General features: G+C 40.0%; 1 protein-coding gene and 1 long non-coding RNA gene across 4 annotated transcripts in view; both read right to left on the bottom strand.

Moving 5' to 3' along the window:
* The window catches only part of LOC126975673 (apyrase-like), a 34,902-nt gene extending 32,299 nt beyond the window's left edge, over window positions 1-2,603 (bottom strand). Inside the window, exon 1 of one of the 3 annotated variants that reach the window (XR_007731775.1) lies at window positions 2,364-2,603. Coding sequence is in view for 2 of the 3 variants with exons in the window: in XM_050823668.1 (XP_050679625.1) it covers window positions 2,364-2,485 (122 nt within the window). In the remaining variant the exon portion in view is untranslated. Of the gene's footprint in view, window positions 1-2,115; window positions 2,252-2,363 lie in introns of those variants that run through there. The other 2 variants (XM_050823668.1, XM_050823669.1) reach the window with 2 other exon arrangements.
* A 4,268-nt stretch (window positions 2,604-6,871) lies between these two features.
* On the bottom strand, window positions 6,872-21,271 carry LOC126975703 (uncharacterized). The gene is made up of 3 exons (XR_007731780.1): window positions 21,181-21,271; window positions 13,695-13,800; window positions 6,872-8,109 (listed from the first exon to the last, which is right to left on the bottom strand). It is a non-coding gene; the product is annotated as an uncharacterized LOC126975703 (long non-coding RNA).
* Window positions 21,272-22,384: the final 1,113 nt, after the last annotated feature.

Genomic DNA, 22,384 nt, shown 5'->3' on the forward strand with positions numbered 1-22,384 from the left:
CTTTGTGGGACACCAGCGTTTATGGGTTTTAAGTTGATCACTAGCTAAGCGACCTTGACGGCAATCGCTTATGTGCTAGTGCCTCTCTAGCGTAATTGTGGAAAATGGCGAGTGGCCATTTTGCAGGAGCGGTCAAACTATACATAAGCTGAGGCCTGCAACTGATAGGCACCGAAAAGAATCAATCTACCTATCTAATATTAATAACCTATGTTGCAATACCAGGCTTTTACCAAATATGGCTGAAAAAATTTTGGCAGAGCAACTCGACCAGTTAAGATATACTCCGAGTTACAAATATCGGGTATATCATTTCAGCAGGAAGACCTCCACTGGTGGACAAAGGCCTCACCCAAAGATTGCCATGACGATTAGTCCTGAGCTGCCCTCATCCAACCTACTCCGGCGATCTTGACCAGATCGTCGGTCCATCTTTTGGGGGGCCTACCAACACTACACCTTCCGGTACGTGGTCGCCATTCGAGGACCTTACTACCAACGGCCATCTGTCCGCCGAGCTGTGTGCCCTGCCCACTGCCACTTGGTTCTCCTTCGGATCTCCTCATTTCTGATTCGATCTCACAGGAAAACTCCGAGCATAGCCCTCTCTATTGCCCGCTGAGCAACAGTGAGCTTCCTCCATGTCTGTGTTCTGTATGTCATCACTGGCAACACACATTGGTTAAAAACTAAAAAATATCGGGTTCTAAAAATATAGTTACATATCGCCTAGTTTGTAGCATTGGTATATTAAAGCCTTGAGGATAATATTGGGTATCAAACAGCAGCTAGGAGCCTAATGTTTTTCGTAATTAGTGTACCACCTTTAAGTGACAATATATCTTAAGAGTCTCTTAACCTAACTCTGAGACGGCAGCAGCTCAGCCAGAGTCAAATAGTCCCTCTCAAACCGTACTCACACACTACAAACGTCGTTTTCTGGGGAGGGCACAGTACCGCTTATGGCTGAGGACACACGACGCAACTACGCTACGGAACTCCTTTCCATCCCATTTTGGACTCTTGCAACACCAGGGGAATCCATTCCAACTTAACTAAACATCCACCATCACCTTGAGATAGTGTAGCGGCTCTTGTTACGTGGGTAACACTGGAAATGTTTAGAACCGGCCTCTGTTCTTTTTGTGATAAAATTCGAAAGGCAATGTAGATAATGACTTTTTGCCGGTCCAAACCATTGACTCGGATCACTACTGGCAACAACTGATGAGATCATAGCAAGAAGTGAAAGAGAAAGTGGCCGGAATTCATCAATAGAAAGGGTGTGGACTTTCACCATGATAACACTAGACCACAGATATCTTTAGCCACTCGGAAAAAATTAAGAGAGTCGGCAAAAGGTAATAAATCCATCATTTAGCCACTACCTTGATTATAAATTCAGATTTCCACCTGTTTTCGTTTCTACAAGCTTAAGAATTAATAATTGGAGTGTTAGAGTATCATCAAGAGACGAATGCCAAAACTACTTGTCACGTTTTTTCATCAAAAGTCGCTAAAAATCTGCAGCAACGGGATAATGCCACTACTTATAAGATTGCATAAAGTCATAGAACAAAATGGTGAATATCATCATCATCATCAGCCCCAAGACGCTCCAAGGGCTCCCCCAAAGATCGCCATGAGGATAGGTCCTGCGCTGTCCTCATTCAACCTTTTCCGGTGATCTTGACCAGATCGTCAGTCCATCTTGTAGCATACCAACACTATGTTTTCTGATATGTGGTCGCCATTCAACGGCCACCTGTTGGTCGAGCTATGTGGCTGCCCACTGCCTCTTCAGTTTCGCAACTGTCACGGCTATACCGCTGACTTTGATTGGCAATGGCAAATGCATACCCACACCTACGTAAATCGAAATAGAAAAAAAAATTGTCCTGAGTTTTCAAGTTAAATGCGAAGAAACATTTTTCTCAACCTATTATTAGTCCTCTGTTTATGCAAAGCAAAATAACATAATTTTTGATTAAGCTTAAGTCTGTTATTAATTTTTATTCATGTATAAAAATAAAAGTGACACTTTAAAAAAATCTATTTGTTTTTAATTCTATGCGGTAAATAAAAGAATATTAAAGTAAAATTATATTATCTTACCTGTTCATCAGTCCCTTAGCACATTAATATATAGAAGGATTTTCAATTATACAAAGTTACTAACACCTCATTATAAAATATTGTTGCGTTACTTATCGCTACTAATTTTGCGAATATTATGAGCTCCAAAGTGGATATTTAGCCAAATGTCAAATAACATAATTAGCGCTCTTTTATTCATAACGTCTAAAAAGGTCAGATTCGGACATCTCTCTCCAGTGTGCAATAATAAATAAATTTATACATACCTTGCATGGAAATCATTGTAGTGGATTATATGAAGTCGAAATAATTGATTCAACTTTGTTACTTTATATGAGGACACATAATTATACATTAAAGCAAATATTAACACTTCCATAAACTTCATAATTAAGAACACGTCAGATCACTTTGCTAATGAAATTCACAAGAATAACACCAGTCATTTTGTACACAGTATTTCGAATATACGTTGAAATACATGAATATCAATGGCAGATCCCATTACAAGGGTAATTAGATAAGAATTGATAGTAATTAATAAACTTCACTCGATCACACTAAGTTTATTTTTGGCTTAAATCTAAATAATTGTATGGGACATTTAGCTTTGGACAGAAGTGATCAACCTTTGTTATATTGTATTATATTTTAATATGTTTATCTATTTTATTGTTTGGCTGTCTTTGTCGTGATCATGACTTAGTAATTAAACGCTTTCAATACATAAATGAATGGAACAACTCCGTATCTGTTTCTTCAATATAATTTATAGATTTCTTACTTGATAATTAATAAAAACTATATTTTTTATTTATCCCTCACAAAGTGTTAGGAGTATTATGAAAAGGATTAATGATGGTTAATATTCACGATAGCCCATATTCTGGCTACCTCAGAATAATGAATGATATATATTTTGCCAGTTTATTATGTGCCTATGCACAATATGTACCTAGAAGCTCTTCAAATGACACGTCTTAATTTAACAGTGAGGTGTACGTAGAAAAAAGTTCTCTGAAAACCACCCCACAGACAAGAAAATTTAATCAGATAGTATTTTATGTGTGTCCAGCAGTGGAAGATTGGTTAGGACAGGTTGTTGACTAGATGGATATTACAGCGAAGTTTTTCTGCCGTCCAGCTAGTAGTGTGCAAGTATCGTTTGTTTTTACTTCGGAAAGGTGCCATACCCAGTAGAATTACTGGGATAATGAGACGTAACATATTATGTCTCAAAGTGACCAATGCAATGGATCTACCATTCAGATATTGTTTTTTTTCAGAATGCTGTATGGAACTGCATTGTTATAGATAGATCATATCACTAATTACTATCGGTGAAGTGATGCAACGTCTCTATGCAATGCCAATTGCGATGCCTAGAGCTGGTCCTGGTGGTTAGAATTTTGTTAATAATAATTTTGCATGCCAGAAATGGCCGATAACATTCATACATTAAAACTATTTATACGCATTGTTACATGTTTTCTAGGAAAATAAAGGATTTATTTATTTTATTTATTTATTTATAAGTAGGAACGTTCTTAATAATTCGTGCCACACTGTGTTGCATTGAGCTGGTGAAATTCATAGTCTATGAGCTGGAGTGAAATATTGCCTCACTCTATTCATGATATCTAGGTTAGTTGATATCAATAAAGCTTTGCTTTTTAAATCGACTGCCAGATGCTGGAAATCACTCAAAATTTTCATAACAGCATTCTGATACATAGTCACGTACTGTAGGGAGTAAATTGTAATCAAGTGATGGTACGGTGATACATTTACTTTTTTCTTAGTGGTTGACTGAGTATCTTGAGAGTGAAACTAAACAAAGTTTTGATTGATTCTTTTTTCGGTTTACCGTTACCATCATGAGAGGTATCGGTAGAAGTTCTTCCATAGCTCGTCGACTGTTCTGGACTGACTGCGGCGGCGTCGTGTGCCGGGTCGTCTTCCCTCAAATATGTGCAGTGCAAATGGAACGGATGGCTAGTCCATGCATCAACTCTTGAACGGGTGCTATTTGTGGTGCCAGGTCGACCTGTTATAATTAAATAATTGTATTTCTTGGATGCAATTACTAATAGCGATAGTAATCACGAACTTCATGTTCAGGAAGTATCCTTACACAAACAATGAAATCAAGCTCTTAAGGTTGATACGTTCAATATACGATAACTTATATTTATACATTTAATTCTTTATTACTTTTTATGAAATAATTTATAATATTTAAACACGACTCATATATTGGATGCAGCACCTTACAAACTAATTTGTTATGTATATTACAGTCATTGTAAAAACAGTCGTTGAGTTTCTTGTAAATGTTCTTTTCGTGAGCTCAATTTCTTACGAACATATGGTAAATTCAGTATTTTAAATGAAATATTTAGTGACGATTCAAAAGCGCTTAGTTTAACCCTAATTGAATAAAGTTTATTTGACTTTGACAAGTGCGCGACGGCTTTGACCTTACTCAGGCCAAACATTCTCCCTAACTGTGGATCGCCAGCCAAGCCAACACGGCGACAGATTTGCGTATCGATGAACATCAAGAGCTATTTTTATAGCTTGAAATATAGAAAATGCAGTTTTCTTTAAGATCCCTTAGGTATGTGACCGCTTTCAAGTAGTTTGGGGGTCAAGCACTCTTACTCCACTTATTATTCTAAGTAACTAATACGTTCTCCGTGTGTATTACGAATCATGTTGATTCTGCTCATTTGTGTTGGTGTATAGGGCCGAATGATGCTCGTACAATAAGATCACTACATTGCCTTTGTTTTACGTCTGAGACGACCTTATTAATTTTACTCTTCTTCGTCATCTTTTTGCTCTTAATAGTGATTTTCATATTATATAATAACACTAGAAATAAGGGATTGCTTGTAACTAAAACTAGTAGGCTTCATAAGATACATAATAGCTTTAAGGGTAAATGTATACACTTTTATAATAAGCCACGGTTCAGACGTTATCTATAAATAAATTTTAATATTTTGTTAAAAAAATGGCTCTGTCGTAAATCCTATTACTCCACAGTTGAATATCTAAGTGATCGTACAGACTGGGACTACTTGATCATTATTTTAAAGCAATAGCATTGACAGTACAATATTGTATATTTGATTAAAAAGAGCGCAAAAAATTGCTGGAAGAGTTTCTTCTAACACTTCTTCTCTCTCAGAGCTCCATTTATTTCCGAAGAGGTAGTAGTGTCTAGTATATTAGAAATGACATCAAAAAGAATTCTAGAGGAATCAATTTTGAGAAAATAAATGCCTTTTCACGTAAATGTATACAACAATAAGATAGATATCTGTACATTACATATTAATTATCATTATATATAAAACAAAATAATAAATATTCATTTCTGATAAAAAGCCTATTATAATATAGACGAACTACTAAGTAATTGCGTATTTAACCCAATAAAAAATATTATCTTCACATTATTATACTTAACGATATAAATATGCAAAAAAGGTTTATTGAGACATTTAAAATTTAAAAATGGTTCATCAGCTCTGACTCGATCATTACTGGTTTTACGCCGTAATTAATTGAAGAGAGCCATTCAATATCTAATAATAACGGTTGTATCTTTATAATAGGTAAAACAGTACCGGTGTCTCAACCGATGAAAGACAAGTAATTTAAAATTTTTACTATACAGCATGTAATAAAAAACTTTAATGTTGATCGTTGCCTGTATTTACAAAATACGTGATTTTTGATTTGATTTGATATAAAGTGGATTTCATTTATTTATCTATGATGAGTATAATAATGTCATTGTCTGCTTTTTTATACAAATAATTTAAGTTTTCTTTAGTGTTAATTCCGCCAATATTTGTTTTTAAACAATTCGACACGTGTTTTGCCTCTACACGAGGCATCCTCAGGATGTGTTGTCTAGAAAAAATCTGAAAATCTGGCACGAAACTGGACACACTAAAGAACACTTAAATCATTTGTATAATTATGGATTTCCGCAAAATAACGCCTACTTCAATAAATTTTTCTTTTTTTTATAACAATAAGGGATGAGATGAGCAAAACGTTCAGCTGATGGTAATTGATACGGCTTGCCTATTACAATGCAGTGCCGCTAGGGATTCTTGAAAAATCCAAAAATTCTGAGCGGCACTACAATTGCGCTCGTCTCCTTGAGACATAATATGTTAAGTATAGTTTGCCCAGTAATTTAACTAGTTACGGCGCCCATCAGACCGAAACACAATAATGTTTACACATTACTGCTTCATGGCAAAAATAGGCGCCGTTGAGGTACCCGTAATCTAGCCGGCATCCTGTGCAAAGGAGCCTCCCACTGGTAGATACTATATAATGTATATATGATGTAATAAAACTGTATACGGTATACAGCATTTATGTTTGCAATATCAGTGTCAACTTTTTGATCATTGACATCAAATAAAGGCAAGGGTAGAGAAGCAATTAATATTTTAGATATTGTTATATACATATAACTTATATTAATGACCTATGTAATTTAAAAACTAGAAATGCAAACATGAAAGTGTCCTACCAGTAACTAAGTCACATAATCTAAATATCAGGGCGTGATAATAGATCAGCGTATATTATCGGCGTATCCCCACCTCGAACAAACTGCATAGAGCTGTCATGCTGCATATTAATATGCAAACTAAATAATAAAGGAATAATTTCAAAATCGAAAACTGTTTTAACCGATATATACATGTGTAGAAGGGGTTGGTTATATAAACGCACTTAATAAAATTGAAATATCTGCATTTTACAGTTGCCACTAATAATTATAATAATGACTCAATACAATTTGGGCAGCTTTACCCCTTAGAATTCACAATATCAAGGCTAAGCCCTATACCCTGGCTCTTCTACTCCCAAAACGTTGTGAGAGTCTTTGGGTAAGGTGACGGTGATTATTTTTTTGTGTTTTTCTTTTATTAATTTTTTCTTTTGTTCTTGCACAGTAGCTAGTCAGTCAGTCAGTCCTTTGTCGTATTCGGCTTCTTTTGGGATTGTTTTTCTCCTCTTCGTTTGCAATGTCTCTTGAGTATGCCTTCATTTTTCTTCTACCCTCTTCATCTGGGGGTCTTGTGTGTAGCGGGGCAATTCCTATCAGATGAAGATGTGATTTCATTTGTAAGCCTTCGTACGAAGGCGTCTATAGTCTCCGTCTTCAGATCTTTGGCGATCGTAGCGTTTCTTACATAACGCGGTGCCCCCAATATGGCCCGCAACGCAAGGTTTTCTTGAGTTTGCAGGCGAACCCGGTTCGTCGTGGTGAGAAGCGAGTACCAAGCTGCTGCTGCATAGGTCAGTCTGGACCGTATGTAAGTTTTATAAATCATGAGTTTTGTTCCTAGTGGCAGCTTGGACCGCAGGATGGGCTGCAGTTTGGCGCGAGCACCCCTCGACATCCCAATGTTTCTTGAAGCTGAGTCTCCGGTCAATGGTTACTCCCAGGTATTTGACTTCCCATGGCAGAGGAAGTCCCCTCCATGGGACTTACTCCGACATCAGCTTTAAGGGTGAAGGTAGTTGTGAATTTCCGGTGATGATCGCCTGCGTTTTCGCTACACTACGCTCCACCCTTCTGGTGTGATGGGGATCCAAGTCTGGATTTGGTGCAAACTATCGCTCCAGACTGCCCGGATTTCCGCCCTGTCTGCCGCTGTGAACTTCAGAAGGCCATCCTGATAAAAGAGTGGCTGGACCGGTCTGGTGCTGCTAGAGAGCTGTTTACATAGCTCGTGGATATCTTCATTAATATTATAAGTGTGGACGAGTACACAGCCAAAGGGTGGCTGTGTGGCGGGCCCAGCGGGCCCGCTATCTGGCTCTGTGACGTGCCAGGTGGTGGGTCAGCGAAAGGATCCATCTTGGTTTCTTAGTAGACGTCTGCGTGTGACCTTGAGGGCCTATACATACGGGATGTAAGGTCCGGCCGGTTGCCTCAACAACGGGTGATATCTCCGTCAATTTTCTCTGAAAATTTTGAAGATTATGTGATTCGCGACTTACTAAATGAACCGTACACTTTGCTATATAATTCCATAATGCTATATGATTCCAAAATAATTCACAAGAGATGGAAGCAATCTAATCTTGGGAGCGCCTCACCCAGTTCTTCTACCAATAAACTAAGGTCAAGGCCCTGAACTGAGACCAATGGCAGATAGAAAACATCAGCTGAGCGGCGACTCAAAATAATTATAAGGCGGGGCCTCTCACACCGCTGTATGCAGCCAATCGCGGAAATTAGAATTATTACTTTACAAAATTAAAACCGTCAACCCGCTTCAGGATCGGATGTGCAAATTTTGAGTTCGCGTCAATTGCGTGATGTTTGGTGTTATAGTGTTAGTAAATTAGTGGTAATTTTTAAGGATGTGCTCTTCCGCTCGGTTTGGTGTTCCCGTCTCGCAATGCTTCCTGCGCCTGCACCTGCGAAAGTACACCACGGGCAGCGTCCATGCAACATGACGGAGCTTCACCACGTTTCTCGCGCGCCGTTCTAGAGTATCTCCAAAAAGAGTACGGCACTCGAGGGATCGGGCCAAGGGGTCCTGTTGCTTGGCCGCCGTGGTCTCCCGACCGCCGACTACGACCGACGACACGTACACTGCTCGACTTTTCTTTGGGGACACTTGAATGAATCCGTGATCCGAAACATTTGTGACGCTGAGGAGGAAATGAGAGGCCAGATCGTTACAGTATTTGATACGATTAAGACACGACGTTGTTACAACGGGACCGAGCTTATGTCGTGAAACAATGCACAAAATATATCGAAGTCAGTGGCGGTCACGTCCGTCCAGAAGAACCTGCGGTTGAGAGACGCTAAGCAAGTTGACGTAATAATTATTTAAAGTGTGTCATTCATCATCAGCCGGAAGACGACCACTGCTGGGCAAAGGCCTCTCACAAAGATTTCTACAATAATGTTCCTGCGCTGCCCTCATCCAACGTATTCCGGCGATCTTGACTAGATCGTCGGTCCTTCCTGCGGGGGGACTTTACTGGCCAACGGCCATCTGTCCGTCGAAGAATGTGCTCTGCCCACTGCCACTTCAGTTTCGTTATCATTTGAGCTATGTCGGTAACTTTGGCTCTCCTACGGATCTCCTCATTTCTGATTCGATCTCACAGGGAAACTCCGAGCATAGCCCTCTCCATTTCCCTCTGAGTGAAAATGCGCTTTCTCATCAGGCCCAAAATTTTTTTTTCGATAGGAGGAAAATACATTTACGTATTTACGCCCCGGAACGGGGTGTAAAATGTCGGACTCGAAAGTCCGCGCAAGCGGACACCCCCTACCGACTAAAAACCTCCTCTATGCTGTTAGCCCTGACGGCTTTTACAGCGTCATAGGACGTGGGCCGTGGAGGCCGCAAAGACTAAGTCAACATCAGCTGCGGGGCGTCTCCGAATGAGACTCGAACCTCGGACCGGCTGTGTGCTTGTGGGAAGGATTGAGAATGAAAATGAACATGAAATGACGATAAAAGATGAAATGATAAGAAGAACACACTCGCCGACGAGAGTGGTGATGTTTTGTGTAATGTTACATACATAGATGTACATAGTATGTGTTTATAAATGTATGTTTGTATGTATGTAAGTAGTATAAATGTTTGTGTGCATGTATGTTTGTGTTTGTGTCTGTTTGTAGAGAGTGTTTGAAATTGTGTAAGTGGTGTAAGTCAGTCCGTGTATGAGTGTGAGTGGAGTGAAGCGATTACAGGACGAGGACTAACATCTCCTCCGGTATCAAAACAATGTGTGTTGTGTCTAATTTGCGTACCCCTGGCCATCGTCAGAGTGCCGAGTGCGGTGTGTGCGCGTCTGTGTCGGTGTTAATGTGGGTGTCGCGTTCGCGATGGTGATGTCATCATCAGGGTGTACCGTGACGTGCCGGGCCCCACATGCCTGCCTAACCAAGATGTTGGAATGGTTAGGCGCCTTGTCAAAGAAGCGTTGTGAGATCTCTTTAAAGTGTTGAGCTATCGTCGGAAGCTCAAGATCGCGGTGAAGGTCCACGTTTCGGATGAACCACGGGGCTCCGGTTGCCGTGCGCGTTAATTTATTTTGAACTACTTGCAATCAGTGTAAGTAGCTCGGTTGGGTGTGCGCGAACACGACGCTTGCGTGTGACAGTATGGGCCGTACGATGGTTTTGTACAGCGTCACTTTATGTTTGAACGGAAGTTTGCTTCGCCCACACACAAGTGGATAAAGGCGACTGAGGACAAATCGGGCTCTATTGCATACCGTATTGATATGTTTCTTGAAGTTCATATTGCTGTTGAACGTGACTCCCTAAGTATTTGTAATCCTTCACCCACGGTATGGGTGTTTCATACTATTTAATTATGTGGGTCGGTTATTTTTTGGCTCGAATGCTATTCGCGTCATCGAAGAGTACCGCTGCACTCTTGGTGGAGTTCACTTCAATCCACCATTTTCTGAACCAGTTGCCTAGTTCTTCAACGGCGGCTTGCTCAAGGTTGAGCGGTTGGATCCAAAGTAGAGTGCCGTATCGTCAGCGTACTGAGTGAGCTGGACACTTGGAAACTTGGGAATGTCGCTCGTGAAGAGCGAGAATAGGGTGGGAGAGAGGACTGAAACCTGTGGTACGCCAGACCTGATAAGTCGGGGTGAGGATAGGGTGCCTTCTACTCGATATCGAAAGGAGCGATCAGTAAGGTAGGCTGGTATGGTGCGCACGAGCCTGTCTAGCACTCCCAGTTGATACAGCATGAATACTACGCTATTGTACCATACCTTGTCGAAGGCCTTCGCGACAATCAAAAAACACGGCTGCCGTGGTAACGTGGAATTGACGCCGTATGAGGATGTACTCGGTGAGTCGGTGAGCCTGCTGGGGACACGAGTGAGCGGTTCTGAACCCGAACTGTATAATGATTAAGACGCGAGAAAATTAGTCTTTCATACAATTTCCCGATTGAATTAATTAAGCTAATAGGCCTATAGCTACTCGGATTAGCTTTAGGTATATTGGGCTTTGGGATACCGATAACAATGGTATGCTTCCATTGTTCGGGGAACGCGCTGTTAGACAAAAGAATATAAAAAATTGTAACCAATAAATTAATAAGAGCCGAAGGCAGGATTTTAAGAACCCTATTGTTTATAATGTCGGGCCCCGGGGCCTTCTTAGAGTGAAGCTCCTTAATTAAGCTTTGAGCTTCACCTCTTCGTAAGAGGTGGGTTTAATAATTAACGTTCAACTTCACGATTAACTTCATCAACGTGTGTCGGGTCGGCTGATGCATTTGGAGAGCACTGACTCTCGAGACTGCCCATAGTTAGCTACCACGTCTGCGTACCGTAAGTCATCACTGGCAACACATACTGGTTGAAAAACTTTGTCTTCAGACCCTGTGATATTTGGGACGAGAAGATTTTACGGAGCTTCCCATCCGAGTTGGATTCGACGAGTGACCTCTTCCGCGAAATTGGACCTGCCTAACTGGATTTTTTGTCAGAGGTAAACGTACTCGTCAACAATTTCAAGAGTATAGATTCCAATTGTTATGGGAGAAGGTCCGACATGGACATTTGTCATAATCTTCGTCTTGTCCATGTTCATTTTGAGATCTACTCCATGGGAAGCGGTATTGAGGCCATCGAGCATATGGCTTAAGTCTTCCATGGTCTCTGCCATGATTACGATATCGTCTTCGAATGGAAGGAGAGTGATGTATTCGCCATTGATATTGATGACCAGTCCGTTCCAGTTCAGAAGCTTAAAGACATCTTCCAACGCAGCGGTGAACAGTTTGGGCGATATAACATCGCCTTGTCTGACTCCCCGCTATAGTCGGATAGGCTTCCATAGGTTTCCATATTTCCATACAAACACTCCAACGCTTCGATATATCGGTAATCAATGTGGCAGCTCTGGAGAAACTGAAGCACCACCCAGGACTCGATCGAATCAATGGCTTTCTCATAGTCCACAAATGCCAAGCATAGTGGCTGTTTATACTCCTCTGTCTTCTGTATAACATACTGCAGCGTATGTGGTCTATGGTGCTAAATCCTTTTCGGAATCCGGCTTTTGTTTGGGAGGCTGGAAGTCGTCAAGCCTGCACACGAGACAATTCGTGATAACCCTAGAAAACAACTTATATACATGGCTCAGAAGTGACATGGGCCCATAGTTCTTCAAAAGCATTTTATCGCCCTTTTTGAAGAACAGCACCACTATACTTCTGTGCTATGCTTGCGGCATTTTCCTCAAGGATGACGGAGTTTAATAGCTTCTAGCTAAGACCATCCGTATTAAGTAGGACAGGACAGACAGTCCAGCTCTCAGAAGCTCAGTTGTGATTCGATAACCACCCGGCGCCTTGTTGTTTTTAAGCTGCTTAAGGGCCATACTAATCTCGTACAGGCTGACGTCTGGGATATCTTTGGTATAGTGTCGGGTTAATTTGGCTCTTGAGTCTTCAGCCTTGTTGGTAACAGGTGGCTGTGCGGTCGTGTCAACTTCTCAACCTCCTTCAAAAGTTTTGGTTTAGACGAAATGACCCTGCCGTCACCGTTTTTCTTCACGACATCCCATCGTAATCTGCTCAAAGCTTGCTCCAGTTCCTCCAACTTCTTGTCGGCCCGCAGTATCTTGACATTGTATGTCACCAGGGCCAATGGGCCAGGGCCTTGCCAAACCCGGAGATTCTGAGCCCTCCCCCTCCCCGTCACTTATGTGGCTGTCTACTTTGACTACCATGAGCGAGGTCGCCGGGGACTGGGGGCCGGAGCCTTATAGTGTCTGTCATGTTTGGGAGGTTTTGCCATAATCACCACGCTGGGCAGGCAAAGGATTTTTTAAACACCTTGTATAATAAGATTTATAAGCAAATATTAATTAGTTATGATTAACTTTATAACGACTGTGAAAAATAATTTATACAATGGTTAAAATAATCAAATGACGACAAGACGGAACATCTGCAACATGTATTAAAATAAAAGAATTACAAACTGTTGCATATGCTATATACATACACCCGTACACTTGTGCACATACACACATTTTATTTCAATACAGTTTCAAATAGTAATAATAATTATGTATCAAATAGTAAGTTAACTGATTTTTGATAGGGAAGTGCGGTGCCGCCTATCACAAACATTAAATGGAGACTATTAAGCCATTAGATAAAACTGTCTTCATATAATAATATTATTATTTAATGAAGGTTGAGGTAGTATGTAATATAGTAGCGATAGGTTGCCTATAATAATTGGCCGCAATTACTTGTAATTAATTTGAGTATAATTAATTTTCTGATACCTATAAATTGCAACTAAGTATAATATGTTTTATTAATAAATTTTACGTCATTAAGGAAATTATGTAAAAAGGCATAAAAGAGATTTATTTTCTCAAATTGATTCCTTTACAATTATTTTTGATGTCATTTCTAATATACTAGATACCTACTACTACCACTTCGGAAACAAATGGCGGTCTAAGAGAAAAGAAGCGGCGCATGAACGCAACTCTCAATACAATATGCCGAATGGCTTGGATCACGCACCACAGACTACGCAGGGCGATCTGTGCATAATTTTGCATTGGCCAATGGTCTGTCCCAATTGGTTGAGTCACCAACGCGGCTCCCGGATGTGGATAGCCACATGGCCCTGGAAATTTAAAAAGGTAAATATTAAACTGAAAGTGACAAGATAGTTAAGCGACTGTAACTAATCAAAAAATTATGAAAAAAAGAGAGTAAAATTAGTACAGATATCTCGCAAGTTGAATGCACAGTTCAGATGCAGATAGTGATTATGAGTTTGTTGATAAATTTTAATAGTGCTTTAACTTTACCATTTAACACTATATTAAATTATTTCATATTTGTTTTTATAATTTAATCCTAATAATACTTTATTTCTATACTTTTATGAACCACACATTTTGGAAGGGGTGGTAGTTTTTGACTTTCATTAATAATAATAATAAAGCCATTTTTTTTATTTCATATCCTTAATATATGTACATTTCAAATGTTGTTATTTAGTGTTAGTTTATATTTTTCTTAATATCTATATGTTAGTACGTGTTACTTATTTGTATGGGTTATTTATTTATTTGGATATGAACCCCTCCTCGGGTGAAGGCCTCCTCCAGCTTTTTCCACGCGTCTCTGTCTTTACCCATTATTTGCCAGTCGTTCCCGGCTATTTCCATTACTTCATCAGCCCACTTACTTTTCGGTCTGCCTACTCGTCATTTTCCTTTAGGTCCCTTCCACTGCGTGATTCTGAGTGTCCACCTGCTGTCTTTATAGCGAGTTACGTGACCAGCCCATTGCCATTTCAATTTAAGGGCTTGCATGAGGGCATCAGTTACCTTAGTTTTGTTGTCTAATTTCTTCACTTCTGACTTTGTGTATTTTCCTTATTTTTAATATGCTTCGCTCCATGGCTCTTTGTGTTGTCCTGATCTTCTGTTTAGCTCTTGTCGTGAATACCCATGTTTGACAGCCATATAACAAACAGGGTATTATGCAGGTATCAAATACTGTTTTTTTTCAAATTCAGCGAATAGTCTCCTTTTAAGATTTCTTTGAGCGACCAGAATTTTTTCCAGGTTATTTTTGTTCTGCGTTCGACTTCGTCTTCGTTATTTGTTTTATTAAATGATACCTGCTTACCCAGGTAGATGTAGCTGTTAACATATTCTATACTGTTTTCTTTGACTCTGATGGGTAATTTGATGCTGTTTGTCATTATTTTGGTTTTGGTAGCATTCATTTGTAATCCAACTTTTGAGCTTTCTTGATCAAGTGTGCATAGCATTTCGCATAGATCTTTGGATGTTTCAGACAGGATAACTATATCATCAGCAAACCTGAGATGATTTAAATAGCTGTTGTTAACTTTTAGTTCTTTGGCTTTCCAGTCTATGTTTTGGAATATGTTTTCTAACACAGCAATAAATAGCTCAGGTGACAGGGGGTCACCCTGTCTCACTCTTCTTTCAATGCATATTGCTTCACTCCTCGATTCTAGTCGATCATTACTAATACAGTTACTGTAAATATGTTTTATGATATTAATATACTTTGCGTTGATGTTCAAACTGCTTAGTGACTTCCATATAGAGCTGTGGCTTATGCTATTGAATGCTTTGGTATAGTCGATAAAACCTAAGTACAGAGGTTTTTTAAATTCTTGGTACTTTTCGATTATTTGTTCCAATACATCTATGTGGTCAATCGTACTAAAGCCAGAACGGAAGCCTGCTTGTTCCCTGGGTTGTGCAATGTCAATTTCGTATGTTATGCGTTTGAGAATGACAGATGCAAAAAGCTTATATAAACTTGCCAGTAAACTGATTGGTCTGTAATTGGTGATGTCTAATGGGTTTCCTTTTTTGTATAGCAGTACAATATCCGACTTACACCATTGATTGGGGACAGATTCAGCTTCAAGAATCATATTAAACAATTTTGTTAGGTGTTTAAGTAATACTGGTGCACCTAATTTAATGATTTCATTGGTTATCCCATCTGGACCTGGGCTTTTATCTGGTATTAGTTGTTTCAGCTGTGCATAAATTTCTTTTTCATCTAAAGGTCTAATTAATTGGATGCTTTCAGCTTGGTATCTTTCATTGAATTCCACAATTTCGTCGTCTTTTCTTTTATAGATTCGCGATAATAAGTACTAGCTTGATGCATAATATCTTGTCTTGTTTTGGTTTCTTTAGATTGGCTTTCTAGTTTTTGTATCCATATTTTCTTATTATTCAGTTCTTTAAATGCTCTTTTCGTGCTTCTAAATTTGTCTATGTTTTTGTTATTATCCCTTGCCTGTGTTTGCTATAATCTTTTTTTATTGCTTTTTTAGTTTCTTTATATAATCTGCTTAGATCCTTCTTTGTATTGATATCCTTATTCTTTTTCATTTGTAGTTCAGTTCTTCTTTTTATTAGTTCTATTGTGTTTTCACTTAATATTTTGCTTCTTTTTTTGATTTCAAAGTTGTTTTTGTTGGTTGAGCTGTAAATTATCGCTTCTTCAAGCATATCATAACAGGATTGAACATTTGTTAAATCTTTTTGTATGCCTTCGATATTCTGCTTTAGCATATCTACGTAGTATTTAATTTCATCATCTGTTTTGGGGATACTTGGTAGTTTTTTGTAGTTTATTCTACATTTTTTTCTTTGGTTTAAAAGAAGCGTTGCTCTCAGTAGTCTATGATCTGTTAGAAATCTTACATTATTAAGGACTTCATAGTTTTTGATAATTTTTGGAACATTTGTCATAATGTAATCAATTTCATTCTTGACAGTTTTGTCTGGTGATTCCCATGTCCATTTTCTAATAGGTCTTTTTTTAAATAGGTATTGATTATTGCTAATCTGTATTCAAATGCATAGTCTATTAATCGTTCTCCTCTTTCATTCCTTTGACCTACGCCGTAATTTCCCATGATGAAACTTTCATCTATTTTCATGCGTCCTATTTTTGCATTAAAATCTCCTAAGACTAGAACATTCTCATCTGCCATCGTATGTGCTTTTTTAAGATCAGCGTAGAAGTTTTGGATTTCGGCTTCACTGGATCTTTCTGTAGGTGCATATGCCTGAATTATAGAAATGTTTAATTTTTCAAATTTTAATTGTAATAATGCTACTCTTTCTGAAATACCAGTGAAATTTGTAATATTACTTTTCCGAGCTTTCTTTATTAGGAATCCTACTCCGTACAAGCCTTTTGTTTCTCCAATGTAGCAGAAAATTTAGTCTGGATATTCCTCTATATGGCATCCCATTCATCTTATCTCCGAAAGTCCAAGTATTTCCCAGTTTATACTTTCCAGAGCATTTGTATGTTCTAGATATCGATATGCTGATGCCAAGGATCTTACATTATAAGCACAAATTTTAATACAATTCTTATGGTTTTTGCTTAAGTTTGTGGTGGTTTTTCTATTGGGTGGAGGGTATTGGTCTGATTTCCCACGATGACCAGTCGGCTTGGGAAATTGTTTATTTCTGGTTTGGTATTGTTGTTGCTCGCTCGTTTTGTTCCGGTGGCTGATGGCGTTGTCCTACGAACTATGCTCTGATGACGGGGTATACGCTGACATTGAGTTACTTCTGGCTCTCATTATATCAAAAGCGTTCGTTCTATTTATTTTAGATTTTGCCTGTTGTTTTCGGGGCTGGATTTTTGTTTGAGGAGACGTGGATATATCTCTTTTGCGTTTTTCTTGAGAAGTGTTTGCCTCTTTGATAATTAGCTTGTCATGTTTAAGGAATGCTATATTGCCTTTTTTTCTCTCTTCTTTAAGTTTTTCCATTAGTTCCTTTCTCTTTTCTATGATTTCTTTTGTGTAATCATCAGAGGCGTACACATCCTTAAATTTCTTCTTGTTTCTCATTATTTAATTTTTTTGCTAGCCATTAACGAAGGTGGTAATTAGTATTGGTCTTGGTTTTTCTTTTATATCATATTTTTTTTGTCCAACTCTTTATACAAAATCGATATCTCTTTTTTCTAAAGTCATTTTTAAATCACTTCTGATTTTGTTTATTGTATTTTCTAAGAGATCTGATGTGAATTTTTCGTTTTCTTTAAGGCCATAGAGAATGATATTATTTCTTCTTTTGTGTGTATCTAATTGTGTTATTTTATATTTTAAGTTTTGGTTTTCTACCTTTAAATCTTCAATTTCTCTTTTTAGAGGTGCCAGTTTCTCATCTATTTGTGATATAATATCTCTCGTTTGATTCGCCATTTCGATTTTCATTTGATCTAAAAAAGTTTGAAGATTCTCGATTGTGATTGAGTGTAACGGAACGTTGCTTCGCGGACGAGTGAATTTAAACTGACTGCTAAAGTCTTCACTAATATCGTTTCGTATGAACGAGTCTTAAGAAATTTCGTGTCGTCTAAGCGATGCTGAAGCGATTTCGAATCGTAAGAATGAGGCTTAAGTAGTATCGTGTTGTTTATGCGAGGCTTAAATGATTTCGCGTTGTTATGTTGGTGCGACTGATGTAGAATTCAATGGAGTCTATTGTTTATGTTTCAAAATGACACTTTGTGTCTTGGCATTTATGTTATTATTTTTTTCCTGCAGTTTGTGGTTTGTATTCGAAACTTTACAAGTAAAAAAATTCACTGTTATTATTCACGTCCATGCACCGCAAAATACTCAGTTTTATTGAATGTTGTTATTTCTAGTAACTTACAGTGTTTTTACGTAGTATATCGCACTTTTTCACTACAAATTCAATTTATGTAACGGAGACACTTTACCAAACAACTTAGTCGTTTGACAGCCGAAGCCGGAATCCTGACTTTTTTTTTTATGGAATAGGAGGACAAACGAGCGTACGGGTCACCTGTTGTTAAGTGATCACCGCCGCCCATACTCTCTTGCAACACCAGAGGAATCACAGGAGCGTTGCCGGCCTTTAAGGAAGGTGTACGCGCTTTTTTTGAAGGTACCCATGTCGTATCGTCCCGGAAACACCACACAAGGAAGTTCATTCCACAGCTTTGTAGTACGTGGAAGAAAGCTCCTTGTAAACCGCACTGTGGAGGACCGCCACACATCCAGGTGGTGAGGATGATATCCTAACTTGTGGCGTGTCGTGCGAAGGTGGAATTCGGCGGCAGGAATTAGGTAAAACAGCTCTTCGGAACACTCCCCGTGATAAATGCGGTAGAAGACACACAATGAAGAGACGTCTCTACGCAACGCCAAGTGATCCAGCCGTTCACAGAGTACTGGGTCCCCGACAATTCGCGCTGCTCTGCGTTGCACGCGGTCAAATAGATCGAGCTGATACTGGGGTGCGCCAGACTACACATCCCGATGGTTACCAGATCTTTGTCGACGCTCCTCTCGGAACGTCCGACCATTGCCTGATCAGGAGTGTAGTGCCTATCCGACGCCAACGTCGCAGACCACCAGCGACCCGCCGCGTTTGGCACTACAAGTCAGCAGATTGGGATAGGATGCGTTCCTTTTTTGCATCCTACCCTTGGGGCAAGGTTTGTTTCCCTTCGGATGATCCTAGTGCCTGCGCCGTTGCAGTAGCCGATGTGATATTACAGGGCATGGATATTTTTATACCAAGCTCTATAGTACCGATCGGTGGCAGATCACAGCCCTGGTTCGATGCGTCAGTTAAAGCAGCATCTGACTGCAAAAAACAGGCGTATCGAACTTGGGTTGCGGCGCTGGCTACAAGGGATCCCAACTGCAAAGTTCTTAAGAGGAAATATAACCGTGCCTCCAGATTTTTTAAACGGCAAATCACCCGTGCGAAGTCGAAGCACGTCGTCAAAATCGTCGAGCAGCATTCCAGTTACCCGACCGGAACTCGCAAGTTCTGGTCGTTGTCGAAAGCTGCTCTTGGTAACTTCAACCAGCCGTCCCTGCCGCCGTTGCACATGAGAAATGACACCCTGGCTCATACGGCAAAAGAGAAAGCTGATCTCCTGTGCACTCTTTTTGTCTCCAACTAGACTCTTGACGACAACTGAAAAACACCGCCGACCATCCCGCGGTGTCAGAGCCCTATGCCTGAAGTACAGTTCAGACAGAAAACTGTTAGGCGAGCTCTGTTTTCGTTGGACGTCAGGAAGTCGAGCGGGCCGGATGGCATTTCTCCAATCGTGCTTAGAACATGTGCCCCTGAGTTGACGCCGGTGCTAACGCTTTTATTCCGGCACTCTTATTCAAAAGGCGTAGTTCCTGACTCATGTAAGTCAGCCCTTTTCCATCCGAACAAAAAAAAGGAGACAGTTCGGATCCAGAAAAGAACAAGCCTATTGCTATTACCTCCCTGCTCTCCAAAATCATGGAGAGCATAATCAGCCGCCAGCTCTTGGTATATCTAGAAGGTCACCAGTAGATCAACGACCGACAGTACAGTGGTCGGTCGGCAGGTGATCTTCTGGTATACCTAACACAAAGATGAGCGGCGGCTATTGAAAGCAAGGGGGAAGGCCTGGCAGTTAGCCTGGATATAGCAAAGGCCTTTTATCGTGTATGGCACAAGGCGCTTCTCTCAAAACTTCCATCATTTGTGCTTCACGAGAGCTTGTGCAAGTGGACCTCCATTTTTCCCACTGGGCGCAGATCGTTGTCGACGGATACTGCTCGAACCCGAAGCCCGTGAATGCTGGAGTGCCCCAAGGCTATTTCTTCTGCATATCAATGATATGTTGGACACCTCCAACATACATTGCTATGCAGACGACAGCACTGTGCCGTATACACGGGCCATGCAGGTCTCTCTCGGGAAATCGTCGAGCAGAGCCGGGAGAAACTTGTGTCTTCTATCGAGTCCTCTCTTGAGAAGGTCGCGGAATGGGGTATTGAAAGAATGCTGGGAGAGTTTCTTGCGCTGCTTCTTCTCTCTCTTGATCTCGAAATCTCGAGCTATAGCCAATTTCGTGGCCATCTGGAGGGCAAAGCCAAATTGGCTTCAAAGAAACTGGGCGTCATTAATAGAGCACGGCAATACTTCAAGCCGGCCCAGCTCACATTCTAGCGCTCTGCAAAGCGCAGGTCCGGCCACTCATGGAGTATTGTTGCCATCTCTGGTCTGCCCCCCCCCTCAGTATCAGCTCGATCCATTTTACCGCGTGCAACGTAGAGTAGCTAGAATTGTCGGGGACCCAGTGCTCTGTGAACGGCTGGATCACTTGGCGTTGCGTAGAGATGTCGCTTTATTGTGTGTCTTCTACCGCATTTATCACGAAGAGCTCTTTAACCTGATTCCTGCCACTGAATTCCACCTTCGCACGACACACCACAAGTTAGGATATCATTCCCACCATCTGGATGTGTGGCGGTCTTCCACAGTGCGGTTTTCAAGGAGCTTTCTTCCACGTACTACAAAGCTGTGGAATGAACATCCTTGTGCGATCCTCCTATTGTATGTAAAGAATTGCAAAAAATATATAGTTACCGGCCCTCAGTGGACCCCAACATTATAGTTGCAAGGTGTAAACAGGTATATTATTATTGATTATTCACACTCACCTGTTTTTTTTAATATGATAATATAATGTACTCCGAAACAAATTGATTGTTGAGTTGATTTTATGCGTGTAAGTAAATACTTACCTACGCAAGAAACTGATAATGAATATTCTAAGTGAAAGTGTAATTAATTCTTAAATGGAAAAAATAATTACGTAAAGTACCTACCTACATGCTTATCTGTTTGTCTGATACATAGCTTATATAGTTCATTGACATTTTACAAAATTTAATACAATAAATATCTTATTCCCACTTATTTTTTATTAATAATTCTGGTGTAGTTATTAAAACTTACATTTTTTTTAATTATTCATTAGGGGAACTAACGAATTACACTTTTTTATCATCATCAGCTGCAAGACATCCACTGCTAGACAAAGGCCTCCCCAAAGATCAAAGTTAAAGTCAAAAATATTTTATGGACATAAAATCATAAGATTGCTCGTCAACGTCAATCACTAAAAATACAATTCATGTTAATTACACAAAAGTTTAAGCAAATACATATTTTAAAAATAATGCAATCCACTAAAACAATACAAGGCTGACCAATAAAATCCATAAAACAAAACAACTATAATACTATTCAATTCCATATTGTAATATCGTTTACGTAATCTTCAATACTGTAATAAGCCTTCGAACATAAGTCTGCGTTTAATAAAAGATATAAATTTATTTATTGGCACTCTTATTCAAAAGGCGTAGTCCCTGATTCATGGAAGTCAGCCCATGTCCATCCGATCCCAAAAAAAGGAGACAGTTCGGATCCGGTAAACTACAGGCCTATTGCTATTACCTCCCTACTCTCTCAGCTCTTGGTATACCTTGAGGGTCACCAGTTGATCAACGACCGGCAGTACAGCTTTCGCCATGGTCAGTCGACTGGCGATCTTCTGGTATACCTAACACATAGATGGGCGGCGGCTATTGAAAGCAAGGGGGAAGGCCTGGCAGTTAGCCTGGATATAGCGAAGGCCTTTGATCGTGTATGGCACAAGGCCCTCCTCGCAAAACTTCCATCATTTGGGCTTCCCGAGAGCTTATGCAAGTGGCGCAGCATACAGGTCGTCGCTGTCGACGGTTATTGCTCGAATCCCAAGCCCGTGAACGCTGGAGTGCCCCAAGGCTGTGTGCTATCTCCCACACTGTTTCTTCTGCATATCAATGATATGTTGGACATCGCCAACATGCATTGCTA

This window comes from Leptidea sinapis, chromosome 37, assembly GCF_905404315.1.
Source record: "Leptidea sinapis chromosome 37, ilLepSina1.1, whole genome shotgun sequence".
Taxonomy (NCBI): domain Eukaryota; kingdom Metazoa; phylum Arthropoda; class Insecta; order Lepidoptera; family Pieridae; genus Leptidea; species Leptidea sinapis.